Source organism: Scardinius erythrophthalmus, assembly GCF_964197995.2.
Source record: "Scardinius erythrophthalmus genome assembly, chromosome: 23".
Taxonomy (NCBI): domain Eukaryota; kingdom Metazoa; phylum Chordata; class Actinopteri; order Cypriniformes; family Leuciscidae; genus Scardinius; species Scardinius erythrophthalmus.
The window spans coordinates 15,242,270-15,264,100 of record NC_138243.1 but is presented as its reverse complement, the minus strand read 5'-3'; the positions used below and the strand labels follow the sequence as shown (position 1 = coordinate 15,264,100).

Here is a 21,831-nt window from a genome sequence, read left to right as displayed (position 1 = left end):
GTGTCTCCCTCGTCTACTTGTGATCCGATCGACCAAAACGCATATTAATACCAGTTGTAAACAGGGCCACTCTCAGATTATGCGATTTTGACTCCTAAATTATTGTTTTGGACAAGAAACATGTCAGACTACTCGTTGCTTCCCAACCAATCATTGCTTACCGTAGGGCCTATTTAATGACGTGTGTGATGTCATCAAAAAGGCGGAACTAGCAACTGACTTCTAGAAACAAGAGTGTAAATAAACAATGGCTACCAAAGCTGCGTTTCAGTACTCACCAGGTTGCTATATATATATGTAAGGAATAATTGACGACAGGCCGTTGAATTATTAGAAAAATAATGCACACCCGAGGTGGTAATGCGGTCACGACGCGAAGCGGATGTGCATTATTTTTCTAATAATTCAACAGCCTGAAGTCAATTATTCCGCTTATACTACAGTTACCACACCTCGAAACAGTGTTCAGATTATGTATTTCAAGACGTTTGTAAAGCTTTTGTCATTAAAACGCTCTTGTATGTAGGACTAATTTCTTACGCATCTAATCCAATGCCTCCGTTGCTAATTCCAAACGTCATTTTAGAGTTAGTAACGGAGGTTTGAGCCACTGATAGCAGACTTATGCTGGGACACACGACTAGCTGACACATTCTCTGACTGTTTTCATCGACTGCAGCAGATTTTAAACACCGACTTTGAACACAGACTGAACGTGCTGAACACGCGTTTGGCCATGATCAGTCATACGTATCAAATTACATTCATAACCGGCCTTAAAGTGTGTCCCCGGCTTTATGCAGTTATTAATGCAGTTATTAGAGAGAGATGTTGCAATAATGAGACAGAAAAGCATGTGCGTCAATATTATTATTTATTTATTAATTCCTTTTAATTAATTCGAATTCATTCTTTTTTTTTCTATTATTGACAGATGACAGTAGACTAGCCAAATAAATGAAACACAAAACCCTTTTAACAAGTAGGCCTATCAATAATTATTTGTTATATTATCTGCAATAATAATCCGTGCTGCAGGACTATCCATTTATTTAGCCTATATTCAGTTTAATTTTCTATTGATTATAGATAGGACTATATACTTTATTTATTCAAATTAAACTGCATGTTTCCATTGATTGTGAAGCTAGACATTGAAAATTCCAGATCAAGCGCATGGGGCTAAATGTTTTTTCTTGTTATGAATTGTATCCTATTTTACGTTATTACCGTTAACTACGCGAAGTGATATGGAACTGTAATGCGGTCAAGACCTGCCTGGAACTACTTTAGCTGTGCGTTTCCCTGAAAATAATGCACACCTTAGAACGTTCGTCAACCAATCAGATTGAAGCATTCAACGGCCCTGTAGTAAAAAAAAAAAAAAAAAAAAAAAAATATATATATATATATATATATATATATATATATATATATATTTATATAGCAACCCGGTGAGAACTGAAACGCAGCTTTTATATATATATATATATATATATATATATATATATATATATATATATATCAATCGATTCTTGCATCCTGACGCCCATTGTAATTTACGAATCACCATAACACCCTACGTCAAATGGATCATGGATCATTGGGGTCAGTAGATTTTTTTTTTTTTTTTTTAAGAAATTAAAACTTTTATTCAGCAAACATGCATTAAATTGATCAAAAGTGACATCAAAGACTGTGACATTAAGATTTTAAATAAATGCTGTTATTTTGAACTTTCAAAGAATCCTGAAAGAAGAATGCATCACGGTCACAGCAGCAACAAATGTTTTCAACATTGATAATAACAAGAAATGTTTTTTGAGCACCCGATCAGCATATTAGGATGATTTCTGAAGGATCGTGTGACTGAAAATTCAGATGTCAGGAAAAAAATCCATCTTAAATTGCATTAAAATAGAAAAGTTATTTTAAATTGTTATATTTCACAATATTTCAGTTTTTACTGTATTTTTGATCAAATAAATAAATCTACATGTATGTATATAATGTGAACGTGTGCAGGTATTTGCATGTAGCGTGTGCGCTGCTTTCTTTCCCCCACAGCTTTCTCTTACATCATGTTGAGTGCAATCAATCAATAGTCATTAAAAATGGAATTCTAAAATGCCTCCTGTGTCTTGGCAGAAACATGAATAAAACATGTCCTCTAACGACATTTTCCATCAGCCCCCATCAGCCCTCATCCCAAACCTCTGACAGCACCCCGTTCCCAAAGTCTCACAGTGTACTTTGTGTTTACAAAGAAACTGCAAAGAATCTTTTTCTTAGGCAATACTATTCTCTTATTTTCCAGTAAAATATCTAATCTTATTAAAACAAGATAAATTTACTTGAAAAGCAAAGTTGCTTAGCCTTAGTTTTCCTTCCCTTCGGGAAAATTGTTTGTTCTTGTTTTAAACATAAATCTAAGGTAGTTAGATGAGGCTTTAGTGAGTTTTATATTTAAAACAAGAAGAAGAAAATGCCCATAGGGTAAGAAAAATTAACTCAAGATAAAAGTCTTATCTAATGCAGTTTATCTTCTAAAGTAATCTTGTTTTAAGGATTTTTAGATTTTATTACTGTAAAAAAATTAGATTAAATAGAGTAGGCTACAAACACTATGCTGATATCAGTAAGCTCCTATAGAACTGTGGGAATGTTTCTTTTTTCCTCCTCCGGGATGATAAGGGTGCAAGTCCATCCCCAGACCTCCTTCAGGGAGGATAACTCCCCCGAGGAGAACTATGAGAACATGTAACAGATTAGCCGACAGGAAAAACTCCAGAGCAGATGAAAGAGAGAGTCGTCCTCTTTTTTTTCCTCCGGGGGTTTCGGCTAGAAACTCTCTCTTTCATACCATCTCACTGTTCGAAATGTTGATTTGTCTTAAGATTTTATTGTATGTACACTCAATAAAGCACACAAGCAGCTGCATTACAATGCACTAACATCCAGCTCTTAAGGCAAGACAGTACAGGTCAAACATTGTTTTTTTCTCGAGCACTGAGCCAGAAATATTTACTTCTTACACACACCAGACTTTTCCATTTTATTCCTATCTATATTCAGAAGGTTTTTAAAGAGGGGCTTGTTCATATATAATTTGCCTGATTTTACAACATTTAATTCCTAAAGCATAGGGAATCTTCTGATCTATTAAGTGATAAAAAGAGATATCCAATATCCCTTTTGTAAAAACCTTTGACTCTAATAGGTCAACGCAATAAAACAAGTTTTGAACCTGGCTTTATCCAGTGTTCAGATTTCTGTTCTGGAAATGTATGCAAATTTGTGCATATTTAATTATAAAAACTATTGGCATATAAACATAACATTTTAGAAAACTTGTAATGCAAAGAATTCTTTATGTAATCAATCAACTTGGAAAGTATAGAGATTCGTAAAAATAAATTTACCGTATTCACCTGTGGTGTCTTGCCTTGAAGTCGGCATTAAACTGTAGTTGCAATTGGCTTTTCTTCCTTATTGTGACGTATTTACAACTGAAAATGCTTCTTAAACGAAAAAACGGAAAAAGTCCCCTAGGAATTGATTGGATGGTTGTGATTTGCTATTGCTGTGATGTCATGTGAGTGACAGGTTGCCCCGCCCTCGCACCAGTAAACACATCATCAGAGAAGATCATTTTTTTATTAAAGATTATGAGGGCACATTTTTTTCTTTTTTTTTCTTTTCTTTTCTTTTTTTTTTATAATGATGTGCATGGATAATTCATATAATAAATACGGCAATATAAAAAAATAAGAATTTTGATTTTACGGTGACTTTTAACCAGCAGAACGCTAGGCCGTTCTGTGCAAGCTAACAACAATTTAGATGACCTTTGGAAAAAGTACAAATCTAGTTGAACTACATTGCATAGTGTGCATGTGCGTGTGTGTGAATAAAATAGCTGCTTTCTTTGCCTGTTTCACAGTGGTCACTGTCTTTAGAACTAAGTTGCACACAAAACATCTGCTCAGTCCTGGCTGGTGAAAACAAACGCCCAGGTGTCTAGATAAAAGCTCACAGCTGAACAAGAGAGAGAGAAGTTCTTAGCGCTGCTTATGATAGGCAGGGAGACCGACGGTAGCTACTGAGTCTGAACACACAGCGCTCCTCGCTGTTTAAGCTCCCTCTTTCATCCTGGCTGCGGGGGCCGGGAATCAGAGTCCAACTTCACAGTGGCGCACGAGCTGGATAATCTCTAACGTGTGAAGAAAGAGAGGTCATTCAGACGGTGAAGTCTGCCTTGTTATGTGTATTTGATCAACGCGGCCTACATCAGACACTTCAAGATAAGATGCAGCTAGTCTGTGAAATGATTATAAACATTGCAAGACTGGAACATTTTTGAAATATAGTAGTTAGTCAGTTTTTCTGGAGAGATTAGGACTGGGCTCGTGACAGGCAAGGGATGGCCATTATCTCCACCCTAAAAATAGTAGATTACTATGGGTGGGGCTTTTGTTTGATTACTGGTCAGGGGTGCGTTTCTTGTACAAAGGCATACTGTAACTCGCTATGAAGTAATTAACTAGCTAGTCAGTACTGTTTCCTGAAACCGGAGTAACATGGTACACCTTCGTCATTTGATTGGTTAAAAAATATAGGACTGTCATTAATGATGTCACGTTATTACTCAGGTGGGGAAGTAATTACGAATCAATTCGAGATTGAAATTAATATTGGCTATGATACTTAGCCAATAGAAATGCACCCCAAAGGCTGCATCCGAAATCACATACTTCCCTACTATGAGTAGGCGAAAAACAGTATGTGACAAAAGATGTCCGAATTCACAGTACTCATAAAAGAGTAGGCAAAAAGTACCTGGATGACCTACTACTTTCGGTGTGCATATGATGGACACTTTACTATCCCACGAGGCCACGGGAGAGGATTTGGAAATGGCAGTGAAGCGACACAACACATGATGGGGAATGTAGTACGTCCGGATTACATTCATTCTACGCATATACTCATACTATATAGAACATACTTTTTTAGCGATTGTTATGTAATTACTTGTTCAAAATAAGTACCTCCTCAAGAGCGTATGCGATTTCGGATGCAGCCCAAGTCTGTTAACAGATTTCTGTTGGTGGGACAATTGACAGACAACTGAAAAGGGCTTCACACAGATTACAGGGTGTGGCTTTGAACAAATTGGGGGCGGGGCTTGTAACTGCAAGGTGAGTTCTGTCTCCTGTGGTGAGTCCAAAGCAATGACACTGATAAAACAGCTTATCATGTGAATGTGCAGTTGCGTCCTAGTGGAGGTGATATCATCACACTGTTAGCAGTCAGACAGCGTGCATGTGTGTGTCAGAACAGGAGCATTAATTCCAACCAGGCTCAGACAATCGCATCAACAAATCCCATCTCAGTCTAGCATTTTTGACCTGAGTGAAAGAACTGCCAGCAGGGAGACTGTTTGCGTGGATTAGAGAGATAAAATTGCACGGCACCAGAAGGAGCTTTTACATTGACACCCACACTGACCATTTATGAAGGATATTTAAACAGTGAGCCGTGGCGGAGAGCCGTGCAGAATGAGTAACTGATATTTATAGTGATCCTGGTTGGGGATTGGGGGGCGTTTGTTGAAATAATGTTGTCGTTATCGGTTCTCATGTCTCTGGGACATTAGGATTAGTGGTAGATAGATGAGATAGGCGTTCAGTTGCTCACTGCAGAGCTCCACTCACTTGTGGAGAAACTCCAGAGTCTCTCACCACAGGCAGAAAGATTATGCCGCATAAATAAACACAAACTGACAATTTTTGTGAGGAAATTCAAAACCGCTACCTCGAATTTAAGCTCTCACCATGCAAACGCACAGCTGACAGCTAACTTCAGTCAAATACACACATAAATATCCCTCCATCCACCAGGAATGACCACTGTGTTTAGCCTGAGAGCAGTTCGCGGTGATCGGATAAAGAACGCTTTTGCTCTCTCCCCCTCTCTCTATCTTTTTCATTCTCTCTTTTTATATCCCTCTTGCGCGTTCGCTAATGGGCTTGCAGAATGGGGTAGAGGCGGCGGAGATGAGCTGCACACCTTTGTGCCTCCTGTTGTTCTAAATACCTCCCTTTTAGGTGGAAAACAGCATTTGAATTCAGAACTGCTCACAGCTGAAATGAAATGCTAATCTCACCCCACGTTTTATTCTTTCCTGTTCTCGCTGCTCTCTGGGTTCACCATATGCCGTAGCTATCGCAGAGTTCCAGGAAAGCATTCCGGTTCCAGAAGGAGCAAAGTGCTCAGCCTTAAAACCAAAAATTTGAGATAATTCACATTAAATTGCGTCTCGTCGAATTGCGTCCAACTATGTACGTAATTACACATGCTGATGTGTGTGTAATAAAGATTAGATACAGTTTTAATGCTGTCGTGTGCATTAAATCAGAGATTGTGTGTGTGCTCTGGTGAGTGTGCATCTGTGATAATGTTTCTATTACTGGTTTGCTTTCATAAATATTAATGTGAAACATGCTGACCTTAATTTCAATTCTGTCTGCTGGAAAATCTCTCCCCTCTCACCCACTCACTAACTTACTGAGAGGGACAATAGAAGTAGACAGTGCCAACAAACCCTCATTATGCTGTTTTTTTTCTCCAGGATGGAAAGATAGTTGAATGAATGGATGAGTAGATGAATAAAGAGATGATGTAGGTGAATGGGCATATTATATTTAGGCAATCAAATCAGTTGAAAGCAGATGATGTTCTCATTTCGTTGAGATCCTAAAGTGTGGCGTGGGCACCAAAATTCAGTTTAACGTCCCATGAGAGAAGGCGTGTGATTGGCTGATTACCGTCAGTGCAGTAATAGTTGCCTATAATTTTCACAACAGAAATTGGTCTGAATAGGTCAATCTGGTAGAAATGGACAAAATAAAAACTAAACAACTAAATTAAACCACCTGGGAATGAGAATCTGACAGTGAAACATTTTTAAGCAAACAAATGTTAAATGAAAGATTCACCTCCATGTTATTATGCAAAAGAAAGAAAAGAAACACGATCAGGAGTGTCAACAACATACTTTGATGTAGGTTGATTAATAAATAGTATAATATATACAGGTGTAATTATTCAAAATTACTCAACCCCCATTGCAAATTGACAAAAAAATTTACAAACGTTCAGCTGTTTGCAATGAACAAATCAAACAAAAGTAATGGAAAAAGCTCAACACAACAAACGTTTTAAGTGGTTTCCCAAAATTCAACTGAAAATGCAACTTTTAATGACTTCTACAGTCTCATAATTATTCAACCCCTGAATAGAATCCCTCACAACAGTACAAATTTGCAATAAAAGATGTTGTCTCAAGCATACCTGATGCAACTAATCAAGGGCTTCATTAGTTGCACCAGGTGTGCTTGAGCTAGAACACATGAAATATCTGAACTGGCTAGGCTTGTTGAGTGTCACGTTTGACTGCATGTTAGAAAAATGGCCCAAAAAGTTAAGAGAAGATATAATCGCCCTTCACAAACAAGAAACAGGATACAAAATATAGCAAAGGCACTTAATGTTCCTAGACACAGTTGAAAGCATAGTTTGCAAGTTCAAAGTTAAAGAAACAGTGGTTACACTGCCTGGATGGAGCAGAAAAAGGAATATATCAACCGCTGCAACCAGATTTCTGAGAAGACAGCAAGACCTACAGCAAGACTTGGTGGCAACAGGCACTGAGGTTTCAGCTTGCACAGTGAGGCGGGTTCTAAACTCTGGCTCAGTGAAGCTCTGGGTCTGATTTGCGGCCGCTTTGCATCCTGGAACTGGAAACCTGCAGCATGTGGAAGGCAAGATGGATTCATTGAAGTATCAGGAAATCCGTCATGCCGTCAGTGAGGAAGCTGAAGCTTGGGCATCATTGGACCTTCCAACAAGACAATGAATCCTAAGCATACCTCAAATTCCACCAAGGCTTGGTTGCAGAAGTAGTCCTGAAAGATTCTACAGTGGCCATCACAGTCACCTGACTTGAACCCTATAGAAAATCTCTGGTGGAATTTGAAGAAGGCGGTTGCAGCACACAAACCCAAGAATATTACTGAACTGGAGGCCATTGCTCATGAAGAATGGGCTAAGATTTCTCAGAAACGCTGCCAGAAGCTGGTGTCTGGTTATAGTGTCTATTATCTCATTTGCAGCAGGTCATAACAGCAAAAGGGTGTTCTACTAAGTACTAAAGATGCATGCTATGAAGGAGTTGAATAATTTTGAGACTGCAGAAGTCATTAAAAGTTGCATTTTCAGTTGAATTGTTTGATTTGTTCATTGCAAACAGCTGAAAGTCTGTAAACTTTGCCGATAAACCTGATTTGCAATTGGGGTTGAATAATTTTGATTACAACTGTACATCAAAATAGCCTATTATAAAATTGTTTGCTTGATGATAGTGGGAAGTAAATATTGTTCTATAAGCCTTTAACCAGAAAGCTGCATAATCATTACAACAGGGAAAATGATTTTCGTTGTACTAAAATTCTCAACCGCAGCAAGGGGACTTTGCTTCCGCATTTCAGAAGACCACCACTTGCCACTGAGTTGTTCCAACTGTAAAATGCGCTTAAGTTGATCTAAAGAAACTTCTAAAGCATCCTGGGAATCTTCACTGGCTCTAACCATGGGGTGGAACAAACCATCCACATCTAATTGCTGAGAGTGTTTGTCAACTCTCAAATGAAAGTTGTCTTGCTCCGTTCACAGCCATACAAAGTGTTATTCATCTGAATGCTCGTATGAACAGACTAACAATCTGTCTGTTAGTTGTATATCTGGAATGAACATTTACCCCCAACCTCCTGACTGCATCCCATAAGAATCCCAAAAAGAAAGAATACCCATAGAACTGTACCTTCCTCTCTCTCTCTCTCTCTCTCTCTCTCTCTCTCTCTCTCTCTCTCTCTCTCTCTCTCTCTCTCTCTGTGTGTGTGTGTGTGTGTGTGTGTGTGTATGTGTGTGTGTGTATTCAGGTTTCTAAATGATATCTTCTGCATGCTCAAATGCTCCTGAGCGGGTGGCGACACCCCCAGAGGAAGCTGATTGACAGCTTGGCAGTGATAGCAGGACTGATGCTGGGAGTAGAGAAAGTGAGGGGGAGCAAATGGAAAGAGAGAAAGAATAAGATGATTCATATAGACAAGAATTGTGTGGATTTGTACTTACGGTTGGACCTAAATCTGAAGGTTTTGGAAGGAGTGAAGTCTTTTGTGATTTTGCCTTTAAATCCACAAACACAAATCAACAAAACATGATTTTCATGATGCACTAATCTTTTTCCCTGTTTTGTGAACCACACTGTTAAAATTATATTTTAAAGAAAAGAAAATTAGGTAGATCATGCATCCTGTGTTGTTTTGATCCTATGTTTTGAAATCTTTCAAATGTTCTATATAGATTTTGATTCCAAATATGATGCGAGTTATAGATCCCTTTAAAGTTCGGTAGAACCAAGTTTTTCTGTTAAATGCATGACACACGTGGCAGTGGAACAGAAAAAAACAGAAGGTCTATATACAGTACATACATTTTTTTAAAAGTTGAACTGCTTATAACTTGAGCGGCACGTTTTCTAGAACGAAGTGCCATGCGCAAGATGCGAATACAAACACATCCGTCTAGCGCATGTTTTAGTGGAATGGAAAAATGTGTTCTTTGTGAATATCCCCTAAGAGTGTTGAAATTACAGCATCGCTGTAAAATCTTGTGATTCAATGAGCAAGATCTGATTTTAGATTCTCTTTGGTTTTGCATAAAAGGATTATGTTCTGTGGTCCTTACATTTATTTGAACAACTATTTGACAATAGTGAATTTACAATATGTCATTTACACTCTTAAAGATGTAATAATATTCTTTTGATGAGAAATTTGGAGTATTTGTTAAGCTTATTGAGATGCAGTGGATTAATTGCCCTGGATTTGTATTGTCAGTGCTACTACACAGCGACGTATGCAGCATAAGCCTATAAACGCAGAAGTCATTATCACACTGAAGCAAACAAAACAAAACACAATCTGTTGTTCAACTAATGGAGTTTTCAGGAGAAAATAAGGGGAGCTGTTTTGCTCTGATAAATGTCTTGTGTGCAACACTATACGTCAGCACTAATTCTATAGAAGAAAATGTAGGCTAATTTAATTAACGTTCAATGAGGATTTACTTTTGTCACAATTGCAAAAGAAATCTTGCTTGATTTGCCATGAGAGTTCAGCTCAGTCAAATGCAGAAAAACAAGAATTGGATCAATATTTTCAACTTTGACAGTCAGATAAGAGTTAAAGTTTTACTTTCACCAGTTTTATCCAGTTTTGTATGTGAGAAAAGATAGAGGCAGGATTCAAGAGCATTCCAAACACAGTGATGTGCGTCAGTGGGTGGAAATAATGAATGCAACTCAACTCTGTCTTCACAAAACTGAAGTTTTCTATTGAAACGTAAAGTCTTAAAAAAAGAGTGGTGCATCTTTCTGAACCCCTGTGTTCCACAGTACTTCAAATTCTCACTGTAACTCTGACTGTAATGTATGTGAAGCTCTAAAACACGTTTCATCTTTGTTATGCTGTTCATATCCACTTCTCTCAGGTGCCAAAGAGGTGAATGCCAGTGGCAAGACATTCACAGTGAAGAGTTCCCTGCGGCTCCAGGTGGACCGGCAGGATGACGGTGTGGCCTACACTTGTAGAGTGGACCATGTGGCCCTGACTGCCACCCACGAAGACACTACGCAGGTCTTGGAGGTCCACTGTGAGTATGGCTGGGTCCCAACTCAAGCCAGCGTCCCATGATGCTCACATCCATATTCCTTACTATAAAACATAAATTTTCAAGGGTTAGTTCACCAAGAAAAGAAAATTCTGTAATCATTTACTCACCTTCATGTCGTTTCAAACCCGTAAGACTTTCGTTCATCTTTGGAACACAAATGAAGATTAATTAAATCTGAGAGATTTCTGTCCCTCCATTTACAGTCTGTGCAACTACCACTTTGATGCTTCAAAAAGTTAATAAAGAGATAATCCACATGACCGAGCAGTTTAGTCCAAAATTTCTGAAGAGACGCGATCGTTTTATTTGACAAACAAATTGAATTTAGGCTTTTATTCACACGTAAACATTGATCAGCAAACATAAACAAAAGCTCAACCGTATTTGCTTGACGCGCGGAAATGAACCTCACTGGTTCTTGCGAAAGTTCAGACGTGCTGTGTACGACGAGAATGAACCTCATTGGTTCTCACACATCAAGCAAGCATGCTTGAGCTTCCATTTACCACAACTGATGTGTGAGTTGATATGTGACTAAAAGCTTAAATTAAACATGAGGGTGAGTAAATGATGACCCCATAAAAATGCTTAATGAGTTCTGTCTTATGTTGACATTTCTATTGAAACAGGAAGTTTGGACTAGACATATTTATAATACTAGATAATTTATTTTGCCAAATGAGAAAGACTTTAAAAATTACAAAATTTATTTGTTTATTTTTGTTGACTTTTATGAGTAAAATTGTATCTCAGCTAAAAGACGTACTAATAGACGTTCATTGGGAGTTAACTAATTAAAGCTGGTTTAGATATATGGTGGTAAAGCAAAAACTATGCACAGTGATTATAGAAAAAATTTAATTTACCAGTTAGAGTTTCTCTTTGAAGCTTTGACATTTAATCAATCTAGAGACAGTGGAGCATTTGAGCCTGAGTAACGTCACATCACTTACCTTTTGATCTCCATAGAGTGTCATTCCTCCTCTTGGATGCTGTCTGAAACAATATTTCTTTGTTCGTCTCTCTATCTCTGTTGTAGATGCTCCCATTGTAAACATCATACACTCCGAACCCCTCCCACAGGAGGGGCAGTACCTGAAACTGGAATGTGTACCTAAAGGAAACCCCTCGTAAGCATCCACAATTTATCAGCATCTCGCTGAATTATAATGTTTGCAAAGAGCTTTGGGAAGATGCGTTGCATATCTTCTGCACCAAGGAGAAATTGCCCTGTGGGCAGGCCTACAGCTAGCGGCTTATAACCACATGCTTGCATTAATGTGATGACTCATAAATTTGAACAGCTATGAATAAATAACCATAAATTCACATGGAAAACAACATTAAGAAGCTCTATCTGTTGGTACAAGTGAAGCTAAAATAAGGCCAATACTTTATATAATATCTCCAAAAAAAAGGGTTGACAAATCTTTGATAAACTTTGATAATACAGATAGCTTAGAACTATTCTATGTTTGAAACTGAAGTTGAAAACTTTAAAACTCTCTCTATGATTTGTGTATTCTCAAAGCCATTGCTGTAACTTTGTGGTGGTGTTTTCCATTGATTGTAGCATTAAAGGGGTCATGTCATAAGGAATCCAATTTTCCTTGATCTTTTGAGATCAAGGAGAGGAGATCTTTTGAGAAAAGTCTTCATTGTATTAGGTACTAACTTTCAGAACTCAAAAACATTTCCACTTAAAGGAATAGTTCACCCAAAAATTAAAACTATGTCATTATTTACTCACCTTCAAGTTGTTCCAAACCTGTATACATTTATTTGTTCTGTTGGACACAAAGGAAGATATTTTGCAGAATGTGGGGAACTGAACAGTTCTGGGGCACCATTGACTTCCATAGTATATATGGAAGTCAGTGCCCCAAAGCAGCCTGGTTACAAACTTTCTTCAAAATATCTTCCTTTGTGTTCAGCAGAACAAAGAAATGCATTCAGGTTTGGAACAACTTGAAGGTGAGTAAATGATGACAGAATATTCATTTTTGGGTGAACTATCTCTTTAAGCTGCAAAAATGGCCTGTTCTGTATTTCCATATACTGTATTCCGATATCAGACAAATACATTTGAATGCATGCAAACACATGACCACTCATATTTACGTAAAGAACGCCTTTTTGGTGTTCAGATACTCAGTCACAGTGATGTAAGAATGAGGAACGAGAATAGATGCTATTATGTCTGCCAAACCTTGTGTTGTTTCTGGCTGTGTGTAGCATCTACAGCTCTGTAGATCCTAAAGTGCAAAATGTTGTTATCAAAGGATCGGAAATAAATAATAAACTATAATAAATAATAAAAAAAAATAAAAATTTCATTTAATTTTAAAATAGCTATAATAATGCCTTTTATTAGAAGCTAAATGTCAGTGTTTCACCAGGCCAGACCCAGTGCTCTGGACTAAAGACGGAGGAGAGCTGCCAGACCTGGACCATTTGTTTGTCGAAGGAAGAGAACTCACCTTCACGTCACTGAACAAAACAGATAACGGCACCTACCGCTGTGAAGCCTCCAATCACCTCGGCACCAGTCATGCTGAATATAAGCTGGTTATTTATGGTGAGTGACAGAGTAACATCTGAGAAACATGTAAAGCCAGCACAGCCCTTGCAGAAAGCATCTGCATCGCTAATCAAACCTACGTTTCTACCCTGCTAGTAACTGTCATTTTTATAGTGAAGCACTTGAAAGCTGCAATGCCTTGAAATGATTGCTGGCTTGATAGATCAACCATAGTTTAAAGGGTTTGTTCAGCCAAAAATGAAAATTCATAATTTACTCATAATTTACTCATTTTCCAAACTTGTATGACGTTTTATTGTGCAGAACACAAAAGGAGATATTTTCAAGAATGTCAGTTGTTTTTGTTCATATTATGGAAATCAACAGAACCCCAAACTTTTTGTCGCCGTATTTGATGTAGTCCTTGTATAAGTTAGTTTTGATTTGATTTGAAAGTGAATTAGGACTTAAATTTCAATCCATTCGTCATTCAGAATTATTGTATTGCTTCAGAAGACTTCATACAAGTCGTATGGATTCATTTCACATTACCTGTATGACGTTTATGGAACTTGAACTTTTTGGGTCTCGTTGACTTTTATAATATGGGCAAAAGCTAGTATTATTAACATGAGTAAATGATGATAGAATTTTTAATTTTGACTGAAATATTCCTTTAATTTAGTGATAATCTTTCAAAGACGTATGATCACCTCTGCATCATAAATATTGCACAAAAGAAGTGTACATATGCAGCAACCCACTCTTCTCTGTCGTTCTCTGACTTCACTTAAGAGAATGAGTTTCACACACTTAGCATGACAGTAAAGCATGATGGGTCTCGATACAGCCTGAGGTTCAGAGGCTACACTGCGTCCACATCTGCCATCTCTTTCATCAGAGGCAGCTGTGCGGAAACGCTCACAGGCTAAGAACGGATATGACTGTGAGCATCAAGCGGAAGAGTCTCTCCTGCCTTCTTGACACTAAACCCCTCCAGTCCGGGAAATTCCTCCTCAGGCTCTCCATTTGAGAAGTTACTTTTCTCTCACTTTCTCCCTCTACCTCGGCTTTTGTATCCTCCCACAGGCCATCTTAAGAAGATTTAATTAGCCGTTATGGTGCAGTGTAGGGGTCCAGTCAGTGGCTCATTGAAATGTCAGGACACTATAACAACAAGGAGAACCAAAGCTTTTAATGATGTTGATACTATAAAACTGACACCTTCTCTGTAGGAATAAAAAGCTAATTGGGTGTCACAAATATAAAGCACCATGTCTGAATTCATTACTGTCTTTTTAAATGGCAAAACATGATGCCATCCTTCCATCAGTGATTAGCACAGAACCCGGAGCAATATAATGGTCACTGTCCTTCATCAGATGTCAATGTCCTGCATTTGTGCCAATTCCAAATGCAATATTACCTGTTCAATATGCAGCCGAATGCTTGATATTCCAGGCAGAGGGTTGCCATGTCAGTGGGGTACTTGAGAGGTACTGTAGGTATAGTCAATATTATTATTCAAATCTCACCCTTAATTAAAATTGGGCCATGACATTTAAATAAGATATTAGAGCAGGCCAATAGTATCTAGACTGTTTGAACAGGTTTGAACACTTTAATAATTCTCTATATCCCCTAACTAAAAAAGCTAAGAGCCAAAATCTCATGATTTGCTCTTTCCATAAGCTGTACTTTTAAAATTAGTGCAATTTTTGTTATAAAGTTAAGGTTTTTTAAGGTGAATTTCTGCAGTACTAGCTCATCAAACAGAAAATAATAATGAATGTTTTTAAAAGTTTCCCAAACACTTCCACTATCTACAATTGGTTGTTTAAACAAATAGCCACTCCCCAAACTCACCCCATTGGTTGATTTAGTGTTGCTATGTTGGGCTGGCCGGATGATCAAATAAACAAAGCAACAGAGACTATGGGTCCTATCTTGCACCCAGCGCAATTGACTTTGTACACCGACGCATGTATCATTCCTATTTTGCAACCGCGCAAAGCTTCTGTCCCTCCACAGAAGCACGTCGCTAAACTAGGGAATGAACTTGCGCTCCCTGGGCGGTTCAGCGCAAAAAAGAAGGCGTGTTCCAGCGCAAACGTTCCTTCATGCTATTTTGCAGGTTTAGAAAACAATTGCGCAACTAACCGGGAAAAAATAGTTTAAAGTCAGTGGCGCGTTGTGCATGTCATTCATATGCTATTTTAAGGGCGCATGCTTGGCCATAATCAATGTAGCGTGTGCACAACGCGCATACACTTTGATTCTCTCATCTACACAGAAGCAGCAGTTTTAATTTTTGCAAATCATACATTATTATGATAGATAGATAGATAGATAGATAGATAGATAGATAGATAGATAGATAGATAGATAGATAGATAGATAGATAGATAGATAGATAGATAGATAGATAGATAGATAGATAGATAGATAGATAGATAGATAGATAGATGATGGATGGATAGATAGATAGATAGATAGATGGATAGATAGATAGATAGATACTGTAGATAGATAGATAGATACTGTAGATAGAAAGATAGATAGACAATTTATTATAAAAGCATACATCTAGCTTACACATTTACCCAAATTATCATACGCCTTTTTAACCGAAGTTAATTTGGGTGGGTTTCTCCATCCCCAACGTCCCTGACGAGAGCGTTGCTCTCCTCGGCTGTGAACCGCTCCTGGTGCGCGCCTGGCAAATCCGCCGTTACAATAGGAATCCGCTTTAGAACAAACGCGTCTGCTCTTAAAGGGAATGTTAGATGACGCTCTGATTGGTTTATTTCACGTTACGCCCAAACCACACCTATGAATAAGGAAGCTACTTCAGACCAACCCATTTTAGATTTGCGCCTGGCGCAAGAGTCATTTATCCCGCCGGGAAAATAGCAACAGCGCCAAGACCCGCCCACAAAGTTACTTGCGCTTTGCGCTTTGACACTTGCGTTTCAGATCGTTAAAATAGGGCCCTATATGTTTATACTTTTTGGAGAAATCAGCCAATGAATGATTTACGTGTAGTCTGTGTTTTTTAACATCCAAAACATCACTCAAGCACTTCAACTATACAGAGAAATGCTTACAACCCTGCCATATGTGAGTCGTTATTTTTCTAGTAATAGAATCTTGTGCCAAATGACTTGCTCTTGAGAAATTATCAGCTGCTGTGTGTATGTGTTAAAGCTGAACATGTACCTAGCAGATCATTTCACAAGAGCAAGTAATTTTGCACCGGATTTTATTATTAGAATGATAATAATATCTTAATATCTTTTCACATTTCTCTGTATTGTTGAAGTGTTTCTCCATATCCCTGGGCAGGAATATACTGTTATGTGCTAATTAACTTTCAGAGGGAAAAATCTTTTGTTTGTTCATTATTAAATGCATTATAAATAATGTTCTTTGGAAACAAAGACAAACTTTATCTGATCCTTTTCAGAAAAAAACAAGCCAAGCCAACTGTAGTGGTGTTTGAAAAGGCAAAACTTTTACTATTGCTCTAGAGCTAATATTTTGTTGATATTCCTAACCTATACATATGAACAAACCCTTTTCACTACTGAAAGAATTCAAGTTTGATGTGTAAGTCTTCCTGCACCATTTATGCAACAAATGTAAATGATACCTGTGTGATTGGACAATAAACCAGCTGAAACAAATCTCATAGGAAGCCTATAAGCAATGACAGTGCTCTAACACTCATGACACCTTGGCAACAGCCTAGCAATGCCTTGAGTTTCACATGGCTCAACATCACTTACATTTTCCTTAAAAAATGCACAAGTCTAGCCATGAGCTGCTGTTAACTAATCTCTGCCCTGGAACCTGTGCACTGTCTAATTTATAGTTAGCCAGAGCTGGTGGCTGCTGTGCAATTTTGAGCTACTGTATCAGTTAGATTACTCTGCTTGTCTGCTTGAGTCCATTAGTATGAAGGCAGACTGGTGATTTAGCTTATCAACTTGAGCCCAAAACTGCTCTCCTGTCCTTATCACTGCACTAAATATGCCTTATGCATGCATAACGACTGCCAGCATTACACTGATTGTTGAACCTTCAAGAGGCTTAAATGATACCTGCTGTTTTAAAAGCATAAATCACTCAACTTCAACTGCACCTTGAAATTATATAAGATTATGAGTGAACTTTGCTTTTGCATTTTAGCCTGGCCCCCTTTACTTAGAATATATATATATATATATATGTATATATATATATATATATATATATATATATATATATATATATATATATATATATATATATATATATATATATATACTGTATATACTGTATATGCTGTATACAGATACAGATAGGTATAGTATACAGACAGATTTAGTGGTATCTGCTCTTTTTCCATTTTTAAAGATGCTCTAATATTGAGCTCTAAGCTGCCTTGATATAAGGATATATTATTAGGAACAAAAGGCTTGTTACGGTGATTGTTCTTTACATTTTATCTATCATTTCAGCAGTGCAGACCGCTTTTGATATAACAAAATCAAATATTGATGCTTTTCTCTTTTCTATCATTTTTGTGAGCAAAACTGTCATTTTGCTATCATCTAGAATGGCTTGATATATTATACACAAACCAAACCCATTATCCATAAACATCATAAAGAAAGACATGCATTTCTGGAATGTTCTGTACATTTTTTCAATAGTTTATTCATGTGTGCATTGTTAAATTAAACCCATTCAGTTTTTATTTGCATTGTGTCAGCATACAACTATTGTTTTATTTGTTCCATTGTTATGGTTTTCTTCCCCCTTGTCATTGTTGTTTTGTCTTTTGTCGTCCCTTTCTGTTTACATGTTTGTTGTCATTGTTTTTTGTTGCGTATATGACAGATGCCCCCACCACACCGTCACCATCCACAACCTCCCCTGCACCCACCCTCCCAGACACTACAGGTCCCTTAGACTCCAAGAATCTCAATTCTGCTGTCACCGGTAACAGAGGTACTGTACAACCCCACTGCCCTTCCTCCTCCTCATCCTCCTCACGCACTTCCCTCTCCATGCCTATATCTCTCTTTCTTCTCCCCAAGCTGGTTTCCTCTGACTCGAGTCTGCAGCTCCAAGGACATCTGGAGAGAAGTGTTTTTGTACCCTGCAGTCTCTCTGTACCTTTGTGTGTCCTCGCTTAGTTCATATCTCTTCCATTCACCATTCACTCATGTTCTAACTATGTATAGCATCTCAACTGTGACAGTTTGAGCCTTTATGTATCTTTATCTTAGTTTTCAACCCATCTTATTAAAGGTATGAGTCAACAAAACAATACAAAATGTTTCATTGTTTATTCATGCTAGTGTCGTTTCAAACCTGTATGCTGTTATTTTTTTTTCATTGAACACAAATGGAGAATTTAAGAATCTTTACAGAAATTCCCCTTTGCTTAAGCTCTTAAAAAAGTTGTTTAGACTCCAGTACATCTAAGCCTGGTTTCACCTTGGTAAAGCAAAATACCAATCAGGGCTTGATGCTTACTTTTTTCCCAAGAAGCACATGTGAAGAGTTGAAACATTTAGGAGAGCAATTAAAAACTTTAGGGGTGCAGTAAATAATAACCAAATAGAATAATTGATATAAACAGATACTAGTACAATACTAGTCAAATCTATACAGTATATTGAATAATATGTTAAATAATGTTTTGCCGGCTGCTCAGTCAAAAATATACAGCTGTCATACAGCCGTCTACCACATAATATAATACAAACATAAAGTAAACATTGTCATAATTCATCAGCTGTAGATCTCAAGCAATCTATTGGCATAAACACATGGTATTAATTGCTTTTAACTGCTCTAAACCACAAGACTGTAGAATACATTTTGATTTGAAACATACAGTGCTACTGCTCGCATTTATTTGATGAAATCATAGCCTTTTGAAGTTTAATCACATTAGGCCGTATCATGATTCACGTTTTTTTATTCCCAAATTTAAGCCCTCTTAAAATAATAATTCAGACGTTTGATATACCATTTAAGATATTTAAGACTTTTTTATGACCTGCGGGTTCTTTTGCACACATGGTCCTAAATACATTTTACAGTTTGCACACATCTATTTTTAGTCGCATATGCGAGTTTTGAGCCTTGCCACTGGTTCTTACATGTCGTATATCACAATGTCAAACAGCATATGGGTTTGGGACAAGTTTTGGGGGTGAGCAAATGGTCACCTTAACTATCCTCTACCCTGGAGTATGTGCATCTTTAGAGGATCTGGACAACGGTTCCCATCAGTTAAGTACCTAGACAGCAAGCCTGGAGGCATATACCATGTGACATAAGTGTCCTTTAGATCCTAGCCGTGAATGTCCGGTCTCAGGGGTATCAGGGTCTGTTTTGTTTCTTGTTTATGAATGCTTCTGCTAAATATAGACACTGTGATTTATAAGGCGAAAATAAAAAATTTCGCAATCCCCCTGGACTCTACAAAGGGTCGTTTGAATGTCTACCTATTTTTGTGCCACTTGTGAGGGGTACAGCCCTGTTGGTGCAACTTTGAGGGAAGTTTCTGCACAAAAACAAAATGGCTGTGTTTGTACTGTATCATGATAGCATCACCGTTCCATTCTTCAGAGAGGCTTACTTGGTTAAATTTGAGGATTATTTGAACTAAACATGGGATTTTGTAGAAGATTAAAGTTTATCCTGCATCTGTATGTAATCAGCAGGCTGACTATTCCTAAGGATATCCAAGTTATGTGCCAGGTTATGCTGGAATAACTGCATTGTGTTTACAACCAGAGTCGACCAGAATGGAATCAGCTATTTGTGAAAAAATACCACACATACGTATGCCTTCCGTCGAAGCAAATTTTTCTCTGAGCTTGTAATGCTGAACGTCTGCAGCGTTAACAGATCTTATTTCTCTAAATGCATTAGCAGCTCATTCTCCTATCTGCGATCAATGGGGGCGTACCAGCGGCGAATTTCTGGCCTCATCGTTCTGCCGGGCTTAATGGGAATAATAACTCTTCCTCAAAGAAACACAGGGCCCTGACGATGCCATCAGTGCGCCTCCCGTCCCTGTTAAATCTGCCAAATGCGTTTTTGTGGCTTGCAAATTAGCTCTGACCTTATGAAGCTGAAAGGTTGAATAAAGTACTGGGGATGCTGAGAATTTTAAAATATTTACAGCTCACTTTTCATAATCAGCATGAAAGCGCCCTGCCGTAGACCCCTGCGCTATTATTGTCCCACTGAGACACTTTTACAGGGATAATGATTGGTCATGCCTTTTGTCTTTGGACAGGGAGAGGAAAGTGCAGAAATTTATCTGTTTTAGGGAGGGTCTGGCTTTAGGTTCATTAGCCAAGGGAGGACAACAAAGCGCAGCAGTTTTGCAAAATTATTACAAAACTTTTTAAACTTGTCCAGCGTCTGCCAAGAATTATCCGGCTTAATTGGATTTAACTCCAGGACATAAACAGAGAAGGGTCTATCGTGGAAGTGCTGAAGTTTTTGAAGCTTTGAAATATGTTGGCTTGAAAAAAAAACCAATTATTTCGAATTATGTCCTATTATTTCCGCTGTAGGTTACTGTGGATTCCTCCAAGACCCTTTGTCAAAGGAGACACGTTATACATGGAAACGACTAGCCTCCTGCAAGGAGTCTCTCAGTGTGGAGTGGAACATATGTTTCTTGAAGCGTTGACCAGAAGCCTAGCAATTACTCAACATGGCCACACCGCAGGAGCATAATGGGCCGACGTGGGCCTGTCAGTTGTGGCCTGGATACTGCCTCGTTCATGGGCTGTAGTCCCAGTAAGAAGCAAACAAATGAGCAATCCTCAGAGAATCATTTGCAAGTTCTAACACTTTGTTCCTGGTCTGCAAGCAATGCATGCCGCCTTGGAAAGCTTTGTTCATCCAATTAGTGCTTTATGAGAAGTCTAGAGCCATGTTTTAGATGCTTGAGTTATTTCTTCAAGTCATGTGAACACTTGGAGCTACTATGTGTGAATCGCAAGACGAGGGTTATCACGATTCAGCGCGATTAAAATTACCGAGGAGCCCTGATGATTTTCATGACTTTTTATAGACTGTGCCAGTGAAAAATGTTGCATGGCATACAACCTTAAACCTAATACAGTTTAAGAGAACTAGGGGGAAAAAAATGTAATTTTACATTGTTCCTTAATGCGTTTGACATCCCATGTATACGAGATTGAAAGGATTGTGTTTTCGTTTGGTTAGCAAAAAGCAAAAAAATGTGCACAAGCCTGTAATTTTGTGATTGAAGCAAAGTGATTGAGAGAAATTACAGTATAAAAAAGGGACTAAGAACAAGAAGTATTTTAGTGCATTGTAGGTTTGCAAATATCAACAGTTTGGTTATATTTTCTCTGAAATTTGAATGAATTTTGCCAGATAATCTCAAATATGTTGCCGTAATAATTAGCACAACAAAATAATTTTATGATTGTGTGATCATCACCGTTATGTGTGATGGCAAAGTG

At 37.9% G+C, this 21,831-nt stretch overlaps 1 protein-coding gene across 6 annotated transcripts in view; it reads left to right on the top strand.

Moving 5' to 3' along the window:
- cadm2a (cell adhesion molecule 2a) overlaps nt 1-21,831 on the top strand; it is a 476,687-nt gene that overhangs the window by 437,678 nt on the left and 17,178 nt on the right. For 4 of the 6 annotated variants that reach the window (XM_081353638.1, XM_081353634.1, XM_081353635.1 and 1 more), the window contains 4 exons: nt 10,615-10,776; nt 11,837-11,927; nt 13,197-13,375; nt 18,203-18,313. In XM_081353638.1, coding sequence (XP_081209764.1) covers nt 10,615-10,776; nt 11,837-11,927; nt 13,197-13,375; nt 18,203-18,313 — 543 coding nt within the window. The remainder of the gene's footprint in view (nt 1-10,614; nt 10,777-11,836; nt 11,928-13,196; nt 13,376-18,202; nt 18,314-21,831) is intronic. The other 2 variants (XM_081353639.1, XM_081353637.1) reach the window with 1 other exon arrangement.